The sequence below is a fragment of the Aquarana catesbeiana genome, linkage group LG01, assembly GCF_042186555.1.
Source record: "Aquarana catesbeiana isolate 2022-GZ linkage group LG01, ASM4218655v1, whole genome shotgun sequence".
Classification (NCBI taxonomy): domain Eukaryota; kingdom Metazoa; phylum Chordata; class Amphibia; order Anura; family Ranidae; genus Aquarana; species Aquarana catesbeiana.
The window spans coordinates 749422374-749435885 of record NC_133324.1 but is presented as its reverse complement, the minus strand read 5'-3'; the positions used below and the strand labels follow the sequence as shown (position 1 = coordinate 749435885).

The 13512-nt window shown below is 42.1% G+C and overlaps 1 protein-coding gene across 1 annotated transcript in view; it reads right to left on the bottom strand.

Annotated features, from left to right (window-relative positions):
* Positions 1–13512, bottom strand: part of GLRB (glycine receptor beta) — a 234172-nt gene that overhangs the window by 9274 nt on the left and 211386 nt on the right. The window contains exon 8 of the mRNA XM_073605686.1: positions 5839–5991. Within this exon, the coding sequence (XP_073461787.1) occupies positions 5839–5991 (153 nt within the window). The remainder of the gene's footprint in view (positions 1–5838; positions 5992–13512) is intronic.

The window sequence follows — 13512 nt, the reverse complement described above, 5'->3', positions numbered from 1 at the left end:
GAATTTCGTCCAGGAGAGCCATTCTGCTGCAGTATATCTGCGTGAGCCAGTCGGGAACCCATTAAGTTGAACTTCAGTCTTCCGTTTGGTCTTGAACAGTTAAACAGTTACACCACTCCTGCATGGGCGTCCGCAAGGGGCGGCAAGTGCCCCCCCTCCCCGATTCAGGGACCAGATCAGCACTTACTGTTACATTCAGCAGCAGCGCCAGCAATTAACCTTCATTCTGGGACAATACAGTGTCCCGGAATGAAATAAAGCAGTGGTTCTCAACCCTGTCCTCAAATACCCCCAACAGACCATGTTTACAGGTTTGCCTTTATCCTGCACAAGTGCTTTAAATCAGAGTCAATGGCTTGGTATTTTGGACAGCTATTTTATATTTTAAGAGAAATTCCCAAAACATGGCCTATTGGGGGTACTTGAGGACAAGGTTGAGAACCACTGAAACAGAGGACACAGGACACCCTACTAACGAATTTCTGGAAGTTTGGCACTGGGTGCTAGGGCCGCCCCGTCTGGCGTCTAGCAACCAGTGACGTCAGAATCAGAGTCTCAGCAAGACCGAGTGGAGTGAGGCCTGCATCTAGTGCTGCACTCTGCACTGTGTCCTGAGACTGTCTCACACTCTCCACCCACCTCCTCCTTCTCCGGCCGTGGAGCCCAGTGACTTACAGGCAGCAGGGCAGGTTGAAACTAATCTTCTTCAGTCTCCACCCACCTCCTTCTCCGGCGCCCGTGGCCCCTGCCCACCACCTGGTGGCATCAATTAGACTGGCTCAGAGATCCATCCGATTCCACAGCTGCCTGTGCCTGACTTCTCCTCCCGCCCGCGGCCCACTTGACTGTTTTTGAGGGACCCAGTGATGGGTTTTTGAGGGCTCTGAGACCCAATGATGACATCAATGTGTAAAAAATAAAGTTTTTAATGGTAGATGGCTAAAATAAAAAACGTTACTAGAATTTGTGTCATAAATGAAATTAATTAACACAGCTGTAGAGTATTTTACAGTAACTGAAACCATGAAAACAATTTACATAATTGGAAGTCCAGCCTAATGTGCACACACATGTGAACAAAAAATAAAGAGTAACGCTGAATAACAGAGCAGACAGGACAGTATAGTTCTTACAGTTGAATGACACTCCTTAATGACATGCGATGACCATATGATTGGCTATTTCTCTGGCACCATCCAATTAACCCATGTCATACATACAGATGAGAATGTTTTATCGACATAATGAAACATCGATCTGAGAATGAAAAATGAGATCAGGACTTATGAAATGCAGAGTTACATATATGAAATGACTTGTAAATCTTGGCATAATATGCGGAGCAATAATTCACATTTTTTAGCGAAATGTATCATGTAAAAAGATCAGTAAAAATAAAATCTTTTTCCTTGTGCATAATTTGATTGTTTTTTAAAAGAAGTCACAAAAATGCTGCTGCAGGTTTTCAAGGGGAAGCAACATCTACCAGGGGATCCCAATGACCCCTAATGACGGACACTAGTTAGGATTACTCTAAAAATTATGGAAATCAAAAGTTTCTCAGAGCACAGAAAGGTCATGTAAATGCCCTGCATTCATTAGCACAATAAGGTAACTAATGTACTTCTCTAGCAAAAGTTCAGAAATATTGCTACAGAATTACAGTGCCTTGCAAAAATATTCATCCCCCTTGGCATTTTTCGTGTTTTGATGCCTCACAACCTGGAATTAACATGGATTGTTTGAGGATTTGCATCATTTAATTTACAGAACATGCCCACAACTTTGAAGATTTTTTTTTTTTTTTTGTGAAGCAAATAGGAAAAAAAAACAACAAATAGGACAAAATAACAGAAAAAGTTCATGTGCATAACTATTCACCCCCCTAAAGTCAATACTTTGTAGAGCCTCCTTTTTCGGCTATCACAGCTCCAAGTCGCTTAGGATAAGTCTCTATGAGCTTGCTATATCTTAACACTGGGATTTTTGCCCATTCCTCCTTGCAAAACTGCTCCAGCTCCTTCAAGTTGGATGGTTTGCGCTTGTGAACAGCAATCTTTAATCTTTATCTGACCACAGATTTTCTATTGGATTGAGGTCTGGGCTTTGACTAGGCCATTCCAACACATTTACATGTTTCCCCTTAAACCACTCAAGTGTTACTTTAGCAGTGTGTTTGGGGCCATTGTCCTTCTGGAAGGTGAACCTCCGTCCTAGCCTCAAATCACACACAGAGTGGTACAGGTTTTGCTCAAGAATATCCCTGTATTTAGCACCATCCATCTTTCACTCAACTCTGACCAGTTTCCCAGTCCCGACTGCTGAAAAATTATGGTGTTCTTTTGGTGATGTGATGTGTTGGGTTTTCGCCAGACATAGCTTTTTCTCTGATGGCCAAAAAGTTCAATTTTAGTCTCATCAGACCAGAGCACCTTCTTTCATACATTTTGGGAGTCTCCCACGTGCCTTTTCGCAAACTCAAAACGTGCCTTTTTTTTTTTTTGCTGAAAGTAATGGCTTTCTTCTGGCCACTCTGCCATTAAGCCCAATGGAGCGTACAGTTTATTGTCGTCTTATGTGCAGATATTCCAGTCTCTGCTGTGGATCTCTGCTGCTCCTCCAGGGTTACCTTAGGTCTCTGTGCTGCCTCTCTGATTAATGCCCTCCTTGAGTTTTGGTGTGCGGCCGTCTCTTGGCAGGTTTGCTGTTGTGCCATGTTCTTTCCATTTGGTTATGATAGATTTGATGGTGCTCCTAGGGATCATCAAAGATTTGAATATTTTTTTATAACCTGACCATGACTTGTACTTCTCAACAACATTGTCCCTTACTTGTTTGGAGAGTTCCTTGGTCTTCATGGCAATGTTCGGTTAGTGGTGCCTCTTGCTTAGGTGTTGCAGCCTCTGGAGCCTTTCAAAAAGGTGTGTATATGTAATGACAGATCATGTGACACTTAGATTGCACACAGGTGGACATCATTTCACTAATTATGTGACTTCTGAAGGTAATTGGTTGCACCAGAGCTTTTTATGGGCTTCATAACAAAGGGGGTGAATACATACGTACATGCCAATTATCAGTTTTCTATTTCTGAAAAATAGTTTTATGTATATATTTTTCTAATTTTACTTCACCAACTTAGACTATTGTGTTCTGATCCATCACTAATAATTCAGATTAAAAAAAAAATTAACTAAAGGCTGTAATGTAACAAAATAGGTAAAACGGGGGGGGGGGGGGGGGGTGAATACTTTTGCAAGGCACTGTACATTCCACTCCAGAAAGCATACCCGCAGGATTCTTACATCTCTTAATAACATACAATACATAGCTCCCAACTGTCCCTGATTTCGAGGGACTGTCCCTGATTTGGAGCAAAGTCACTCTCTGTCCCTCTTTCCTCTTAATTTGTCCCTCATTTTGGTCTGATCTATATAGTTGTATATAAAATGCACTTTTTATCTTTCAAAAAGTGTTTCCCAGTGCTAAACCTTTCATCTAATTTCTAAATTGCTGCATTTGTAAATTTCATAAGCCAATATAAAGGAATAGTAGTTGGAAAAAAAACACTTGTGGGTTTAACTAATAATTTTTTGTACAGATACTTCTTGTTTAATGACTTACCTGTTTAACGACCGATCGGACTTACAACCAGCTCTCCCCACCCGAACGACGCTCTGTACATCATTGTATTGTACAGTACAGAATTTTCTTTTTTGTTCTGTACTCATGCAAATTAAAAAAACTTTATTGAGCTGGAGTTTTGTGTTTAGACCTTTTTTTCACAATACAGTACAATAGTTAAGAAATATTGATTACTTGTGACTCCTCATTTAACAACCAATTCGATTAATGAACTGGTCGTTGGAATTTTTTTTTTAGTTTTGGGTAGAGGGGACATGGATTATAACACCTGTTAGTTTTTGTTGCTGTCTGATTCACCTTCTCTATTGGTCCTCTTTACAGTTATCATTGAAAGTGAAAGCAAAAGGAAAATCCCATATTTGGGATTGGCATGATGGGAGGCTCCCGCTGTGTGACGCTTCTCCTCTTCTGACGGTTTTTAAATAATGGAGGGTGGGGCCACCCGGTGACCCTGCCCCCCTCTGACGCACGGGGACTTCTGACGTCACGGGGAATGCCACAGGGAAGTCCCCGTGCTTCAGAGGGGGGCGGGGTCATCGTTATTTAAGAACCGTCAGAAGAGGAGAAGCGTCACAGCGGGAGCCTCCCATCATGCCATCATGGATGCGGAGCGGCCCGAGGAGAAGAAGGGAAGAAGACGCTGTGGAGGAAGATGCCGGATGAGAACACCAGAGGAAGAACCAGAAGTACCAGAAGAAGAAGATGGAGGAAGAAACCGAAAGAAGATAGAAGAAAGAAGATAAAAGATAGAAGAAAGAAGAAGCATTTAAATAAAGGAATTGTCAAAAACTGTCTGTCATTTTTAACATTTTTGACAGTTTTTTTGTGAAATGGTAAGGGGGTACTTTTGTACCCCCTTACCATTTCACACAGGGGGGAGGGCCGGGATCTGGGGGTCCCCTTGTTAAAGGGAGCTTCCAGATTCCGATAAGCCCCCCGCCCGCAGACCCCCACAACCACCGGGCAAGGGTTGTGGGGATGAGGCCCTTGTCCCCATCAACATGGGGACATCGTGTTTTGGGGGGCTACCCCAAAGCACCCTCCCAATGTTGAGGGCATGTGGCCTGGTACGGTTCAGGAGGGGGGCACTCTCTCATCTCCCCCTCTTTTCCTGCGGCCTGCCAGGTTGCGTGCTCAGATAAGGGTCTGGTATGGATTTTTGGGGGGACCCACGCCATTTTTTTAAAAATTCTGGCACGGGGTTCCCCTTAAAATCCATACCAGACCTGAAGGGTCTGGTATAGATTTTGAGGGGGGCCCCACGCCATTTTTTTTTTTTTTAGCCGGGGTTCCCCTCAATATCCATACCAGATCTGAAGGGCCTGGTATGGAATTTAGAGGGACCCCCACGTCATTTTTTTTTTTAATTCTGGTTTGGAGTTCCCCTGTGGGGAATTCCCATGCTGTTTTTATCAATGAACTTTTATGTGTATTGTCGGACCGGCAATTCATTAATAGCCGCGAGTAGTTTTAAATGACTTTTTTTCCTTTGAAATGTCATTTTGTTGTCAGACTGTTCTAAACACGGGAAACATGCGCCCCTTTACAGGCATACTATAGACACCCCCCAGGTACGAAATTTAAAGGAATATTACACTTTTATTGTTTGACTTTAAGCATTATTAAAATCACTGCTCCTGAAAAACGGCGGTTTTTAAAACTTTTTTTGCATTGATACATGTCCCCTGGGGCAGGACCCTGGCCCCCAAACACTTTTTATGACAATACCATGCATATAAGCCTTTAAAATTAGAACTTTTGATTTATCCCATAGACTTTTAAAGGGTGTTCCGCGGCTTTCGAAATTTGCCGTGAACACCCCAAATTGCTCGTTGTTCGGCGAACTGGCGAACAGCCGATGTTCGAGTCGACTCGAACTCGAAGCTCATCCCTAGTTATAACCCTCCCTTACTCTATCCAAAATGAAAAAAAAAAAGTTTTGCCTATAGTTCTGCTTTAACTCTCCAAGATCTATAAAAACTGAAATAACACTTTTCGGTGGACTGACACTTTTAGAATGGATTCTTGCTCCAACTGAAAAATGCCATAGCAAACTGTGTGATTGACATAACAAATAGATGGCAAGTATGAGTAACATTGATCGCTATGACAAAATGATGGTAATAACTTTTAAAGTAACAGCCAACCAAATGTTTTCCAACTCCACACACAAACTCAATCAATATTGGTTACCTAACGGTACCCTGGCAGCACTGGCATCAGGGTTGATCCAAAAAGATAGCCAGGACAGGACAACAATCAGCAGAGTTGGAGCATAGACGCCCATCATATAGAAGCCCACCTGTCTTCTCAATGTAAAGACGACCTCAACACATGTGTAGTAACCTTTATTGAAGAGAAGATAAGAACACATGTAACAAAATGGTTTTATTCCTCACAAATATTCTGCTCTAAGAAAACTCATGTATGAATAAATGCAATATTGTTATTGTATTTTCTCTGTACCCAGTTCATGTACATGAATGCTTTATACAACAGAAGAGTGGCTTGATTAGGTTCAGAGAGAAAACATTATACAAAAAGCTGAATATAATATTAAAATACATATATAAATCCTGTTGTACCTGCCAAAATATGTGTGTAATTTGTTTGATGGAGTTTTCGTGCATTTTTTACAGACATTATTACAAATCACTTTCTTTTTTTTGTGTTGACGTGCATTTGTTATTGGAATAAAGATGTCCTTATCCCAGAGTGCGGCTATCCAGGATTTCTTTCTACCTCAATGCATTTGTTATGCACATCAAATTGCATTTCCCTACATGTGTATTGCAAGTTCCCCACTTAAAAATAATCTCTGGTTGCTGATCATGTGCTACTGTAATGCCGCGTACACATGAGCGGAATGTCCGACAGAAAAAGTCAGACGGAAGCTTTTCATCGATCGTGTGTATGCCTCATCGGACTTTTTTTTCAAAAATTCTGACGGACCTAGAGATTAAACATGTTCTAAATATTCGGGAAAACCGCTTGTCTGTATGCTGGACCAAAAACGACACATGCTCTGAAGCAAGTACGAGACGGAAGCTATTGGCTACTGGCTATTGAACTTTCTTTTTCTAGTCCCGTCGTACATGCTGTACGTCACCTCGTTCTGGACGGTCGGACTTTGGTTTGACCGTGTGTAGTCAAGACCGCTTGAATGGAATTCCGTCGGAGGTCCGTCGGAGAAACCTTCGGAGTTTATTCCGACGGCAAAACCGGTCGTGTGTACAGGGCATTAGGTAAAATGCACTGCCTTACCAATAATTTCTGTGAGCACAAACGCATTATGTCAATTGCAATATGCAAAGATGCATGTTCCACAAAGCACAGCACTGTAATACAAATGAATGAATGAATGATTTATATTACATATATATTGACATTTTTTTTCCTCTTTATTACAAGTTTTTCTTACATGTTATATTACATTACATTTATTACTATTTATGATTTACATATATCCTCTTACATTTACTTTTCTTGTTTCAACTTCACCCATAATTAACACTCAGTCCAATCTCTCACTTCCATAAAATAGTCACCATTTCTTCCTACTAATATCTAATCTATACAATACTTTCACATACCATTGACATATATTGACATAGTTATCTAATGTAGGGAGCTCTTACCTGCAATTTAATGATGATGAGTGCCCACAGTTAAAGTGTAACTAAACCCACAACAGAAAAATCAATTTGTATATGCGGTAAAGCGTGCTTGTTATACTCAGTGTGGAACCTAAGGGGTTTACCCTCTGCATTGTGAAAAAAAGGCTGTTTGATCTGGCTTCTCTGATCCTCCCCTCCTTCCACTGTCCCATGATAATTTCCTGATAACACAGAGTCTATGGAGTCAGCCTGCACATGCTCAGTTTGGTGTGTATTGCTAGAGAGGTTTTTTTCTTGGGAGAGTGCATGTGATCAGCACAGGGCCAATCAGTACTGTCCAGACAGAGGGGCAGGGGTCTTGCAGTCTAATGGGACATTTGGAAAACTCCTCCTACAAGCTTTAACCAGTGCTGGGCTGGATGCTTGTAAAAATCACAAGACTGCTCTAAGACCCCTTCTACACTGAGGCATTTTTCAGGCACTAAAGGGATAAAAAGCTCCTGTAAAGCGCCTGAAAAACACCTCCCCTGCAGCCCCAGTGTGAAAGCTTTCAGACTGGGGCGCTGCGCTGGCAGGACGTTAAAAAAGTCCTGCAAGCAGAATCTTTGGGACGGTGGAGGAGCGGTGATAACACGGCTCAGTGTGAAAGGGGTATAACTGCTTATGAGAAAAGGTATTTAGCAGGTTATATTTACTAAAATGATTGCATGATTGCATTTCCATGTTCAGTGTACTGTGGGATACCAAACAAACTGAGTGCAGGGTCCTGGGTTTAGTAATACTTTAAGGAACTTTACCTTCTGCTCCCATATATAGAAACTATAGTAGTTCTGGGTGGGGTAGCAACAGGGAACTACAGTTGAAAAACAGGGACGTTAAATGGATAGCTAAGTTGGACAATATACAACCCAAAGGGTTAAATGCTTTGATTTATTGTTATGTTTGTGAACTTTATCAGGTCAGACTGTGGACGGAGAATAAGGTGGAGACACCAAGATAAAACATTTCCAATATATTGTAATTATTATACAAATGTTATGGGTTTGTTTCGTTCATGTTGTTCTGTGAGAGCAGGTCTTTGATACAAATTAGTAGAAGAATGTGTGGATGTGTACGCAGGCGTTACATCTTACCGGTTGTAAATAACATTTATGAATAGAGTGGTTGTAAAGCCTCAAGATTTTTCACCTAAATGCATTCTATGCATTAAGGGTAAAAACCTTCTGTGTTGCAGCTCACCCCAGACCCCCCCCTCCCCCCTTTTCCAGCGATGTGCACAATCGCATCGGCTTCAGCCTCCCACTGCTGTCAATCAAATCCAGTGACACGGGTGCCCCCAGGGAAAGTGACTTTTCGTAGGAACACCCAATGAAAAGGAGGGGTCTGGAGCGCCGACGGGGCACTGTCAGGGGCAGATGCCAGGTTTTGGCTATTGCATTCTCCCTGTCTGTCTGTCCACCTGCAAGGTGATTGATGTGGTCGGTCTCTGGGTGGTAACCAAACCTGTTATAAGCAAGCCAGACCCTCAGTCTCATGCTTGTGATAGAGAGTGATACATGTGTTATTCCTGATCATGCCCCCTGTCTGTCTGCCCTGCTCTTCTAGATTGAATTTCCCTGTGTGTGACCTTGGACTGGATTATTGGACTATTCCCTGAACTCAGCCTGTATTTTTACCTGGACTGTCATTTAACCACTCTGCCTGTCTGCCAAATGCAAGTACCTGTTTGCTTTGCTCAGTTTGCACCTGCCCTGGCGTGGTAGCCAGACACTATAGCATTTTGTATAAGCCCTGGGGGCAACTGAGTACCGGTAGGCCTGCTTGCCTTATGGGAAAGGGGGCTGCTATGGGTGAAGCACACAGTAGCCAGCTATAGTGTCTGACCACCTGCGTTGGGGTAGACGTGACATTATCACAAGCCTTTAACACATACAAAAAAAAAAAAGCAGTAACGCAAGAGCCAAAAGCTAACCTGATTGTTTTTCTGGTGACCGCCATATGTTTTCAAACTTTAAAAATAGTTGAATGCTATATTTTAAGCTTAAGCTATAAGCTTAAGCTACACTCTTCTGGTTAACCTGATTATTACATGGTTGCAGGGGGATCACCAGTCTTGGGCTTTTAGTCTCCCCACAGATGACCCAGCCAAAGGGGCAGTTGCAGCTTTTTTCAAGACCTTAGGTTTACTCTATGGTGATCCTGACCGTGCCCATTCAGCTGAACCTGAACCTTAGGTCATTACGTCAGGGTAAACGCACCCCTGAACAATACTGTTCTGATTTCTGCCACTGGGCTCCTGAATCAGGGAATGACCCTGCTCTAGGAAGCCAATTCAGGTTAGGCTTATCAGACTCCATCAAAGACTCCTTAGTACACTACCCTGAACCAAAGTCATTGAATAAAGCCATGCAAGTAGCCATCCGTATAGACAGACGTTTACAAGAAAGCCGTACAGAGAGGTTTGTTTATTTGCCCCCAGTATGCCACCTACTTCTACTTCATCAACCTTTCCTGAGCCCTCTCAATCCCTCCTGGAGGATGAGCCAATGCAAATTGGCGCTACCCATTTATCCTCTGGGGAAAAGGCTAGAAGAAGATCCCAGGGATTCTGCTTATACTGTGGCAACCATGGCCACTTTGTCACCAACTGCCCTAATAAGCCAAGAAATGCCAAGAGTCTAGTGCGGGTGGGGTCTGCTTCTATAGACTATACTGTGTCAGTTTCCCTCAGAGATAAACTATTTGTTCCTGCACAACTTAGCTCTGCCAAGTTTTCTTATCACCTCCCAGCTTTCATAGATTCTGGTGCTTCTAGCAATTTCATTGATAGGGACCTAGCACACTGTCTACAGATTCCCGTGACTAAGGTGCTTAGACCCTTTTCGGTCTTAGCTGTTGATAACTCTCCCTTGTCCATGGGCCTGGTCACCTTGTGCACTGTACCTGTTACTCTGACCATTGGGGAATTTCATAAGGCGACAATCAGATTTTACTTGATAACATCTCCTGCTTACTCCCTTATTATAGGGTATCCCTAGCTTAAACTTCATAACCCACACATAGATTGGGCTACAGGAGAGATTAGGTTCTGGTCCCAGACCTGCATCCAGAACTGCATTAAAACTGCTGACCAGTTGCCCATTTGTAACCCTTGTGTGGCCAGTACCAGTCATGTGCCGTTATTACAGTCCTATTCGGATCCTGATCATGACCATTTTTCCAAGTGTGACTCCAGTTTGCATAACCATTTGCCTTTATGTGACTCTGTTAAAGCAAAAGACGCTGACAAGTTTATTGAATTTTCTACAGACCACCTCTCCAGCCAATTGCCACAGCCCAAATCTCCTAGAAGCCAATTTACCCAAAGTCTTGAAGCCTTGATCCCTGTTTTGAAATTTCTAAGTCTCACAATATCTTACATCCAGCACAAGTAACGGAAGCCTTTTCCCCCTGACCTTTTGGACTCTGTTTTAAAGCCTCAGTCCTGTGTTCAGCCCAATCTACCCCCTGAAAAGCTGTTTGTTCCCCTCCACCTTAGGCTTAAAGTGATTTCAGAAGCACACGATGCTAAGATGGCCAGGCACCCAGGGATTACTAAAACATTTTCTTTGGTTTCTCGTGGGCTTTGATGGTCTTCTCTCCATAAGGACTCCTGTTCCTACATTAAAGCTTGCAAAACCTGTGCTCACTCTAAGCCCTCAGAAGTCAAGCCCTCTGGAATACACCTACCTGTGTCTGTCCCTAAACTCCCTTGGACACACATCCAGGCTAACTTATCCTCAGGTTCCACTGGCTCTACACCTGCCAATGCAGTTCAGTCAGTCGCTACACTTGCCAATGGGGTTCAGTCAGTCGATACACCTGCCGATGCGGTCCAGTCTACCTCTGCTCCAGTTATTCTGGTACAGCTCATGCCAATTGAGCCTCCTGCTTTTTCTTCTTCAGGACTTTCTGTAACCTGACCTCTGCCCAGCCTGATGGTCCTGTTATAAGCAAGCCAGACCCTCAGTCTCAAGCTTGTGATAGAGAGTGATACGTGTGTTATTCCTGATCAAGCCCCCTGTCTGTCTGCCCTGCTCTTTTAGATTGAATTTTCCATGTATGACCTTGGACCGTATTATTGGACTATTCCCTGAACTCAGCCTGTCTTTTTACCTGGACTGTCATTGAACCACTCTGCCTGTCTGCCAAATGCAAGTACCTATTTGCTTTGCTTAGTTCGCACCTGCCATGGCGTGGTAGCCAGGCACTATAGCATTGTGTTAAAGACCTAGGGGGCAACCGAGTACCAGTAGACCTGCTTGCCTTATGGGAAAGGGGGCTGCTATAGGTGAAGCACACAGTAGCCAACTATAGTGTCTGACCACCTGCGTTGAGGCAGATGTGACAGGACCCCAGAAGAAGAGGATCGGGGCTGCTCTGTGCAAAACATTTACACAGGGCAGGTAAGTATAGGCATGTTTGTTATTTTTATTTTTTTTAAAACAAAGGTTTACAATCCCTTTAAGATTGTCAGCTTCAGTTTCATAATTTGCTTGAGGATTTTGCAAGAAATTAAATATATAATTAGAGGTGCTGCAGAATTACTATAATGGACTACTGTATATATACACATGTTGAAGTGTGTATACATTTCTTTGGAGCCCCTTTGTATATATACAGCTATGGGTCATTCAGCTGTGTGTGTGCGCAAATTTCAGCTTCAGCTATTGATCTATGTTTACAGAAGATGTTTGTCAACAAGCTATAGGGAGATAACATCTCAAACAATGATTACATCTGAATAACAATGCAATCTTAATTTTGAGTTATGACCATAATAAAGAAAATATGTACAAAAGCACTATATACTTCCTTCAAACCTCTAATTCAGGGTCAGTTGTATTGATAACTGTGACATTTCTTGGTACTTGCTTTATTGTTTTATTCAGCTTTTCTGAGCGAAGCAATACCATCAGCAGTTGGCTGCAAATTCATCTGAATACAGACAAAAGGAACCCAACTTCTCTGTGTGGCATTAATAGCTAAAGACTAAACTCAAGGCTTCCAGCAATGAAACTACAGAGTATATAGGCATGCTGAACACAGGTGATTGCAAGTGAACAGCAAGCAGGTGAACTGCCAGGGGGCTTCAGTCTAATCCATTCAAATTGTCAGTGCAGCTCTGTGAAAAAGAATGCAGATGGGGCTAAAGTGTTCTCTATGTGCTTAAGCTGTACAGTTATTTTCTATTTTGTTTTTATTTACATTGGTTATGTATTGGCTTTTATTTACTTTAATTTGCAACTGCATTGTAAAACTCTGTGCACAGCTTTATTATTAAAATACAATTTTAAATAATATATTTTAATAAATTATTTTATTTTCCAAATTTTCTAAAAATATTCTTTGTCCATTATTTTGATATGTGACTTGATACTGAAAGTGTCTTAAAGAAGTCATTCACCAGCTTCCTATATATTTACTGTATTTATCAGAAGGGAAGCTTGTTTAGAAGAGACATTGTTCAAGTCAAGTACTTAAAACTCTAAGCAACATGAAGAACATTAGAGTTTTTAAAGCAGCACACTCCCACGACATGGAAATCAATAGATCTTAACTATACCCTGACCTTTTCAGGCTGCAGGAGAACCTGACCCATGCTGGCAAAGATCAATACTCAGGTTTCCAGAGCTCATTCTCTGGTGCGTGCCCGGTAACATTCTTTACATGGACTTCTAATACTTCTTACAAACTCATACACTTTCTTCTTAAAATTCACTAGAAAACCTCAGTGGAGGTGACTCTAGATTTATTGGTACTTTGATGTACACAATTACAGTATAAAACAACTTCCAAGATGCTGCCCTGAAATGCTTCCATTCACTTGTGTTTAGTATACTAAAAATATGTCTGATTAGGATCTGGCTAATGTTACCTGGAGACCAATAAATCTGCAAGTGGCTGGGGGAACCCATTACTGAGAATATTTTATTAGGGGAATATTTAATAACAGCAATTTAGAGACATTTGAACAGAAGGGAATCTTGATAGTATCTACATCAAAGTGATCGTCTGTAAACTTCTTAATCTCTATTACCACGTAAAAAAAGAGAGAGGAAAAAAACCTGGCAAATGTAAAGGATATTTTTAGAGCAAAACGTCTTACCAAAATCCTTAGGGGTCGGTTCACACCAGATGGCAGCTATTTCCTGCACAGCCCAAAGCATAGACAAGGCATAATGCCTTGTCTCCAATGTTGTCAGTTCAC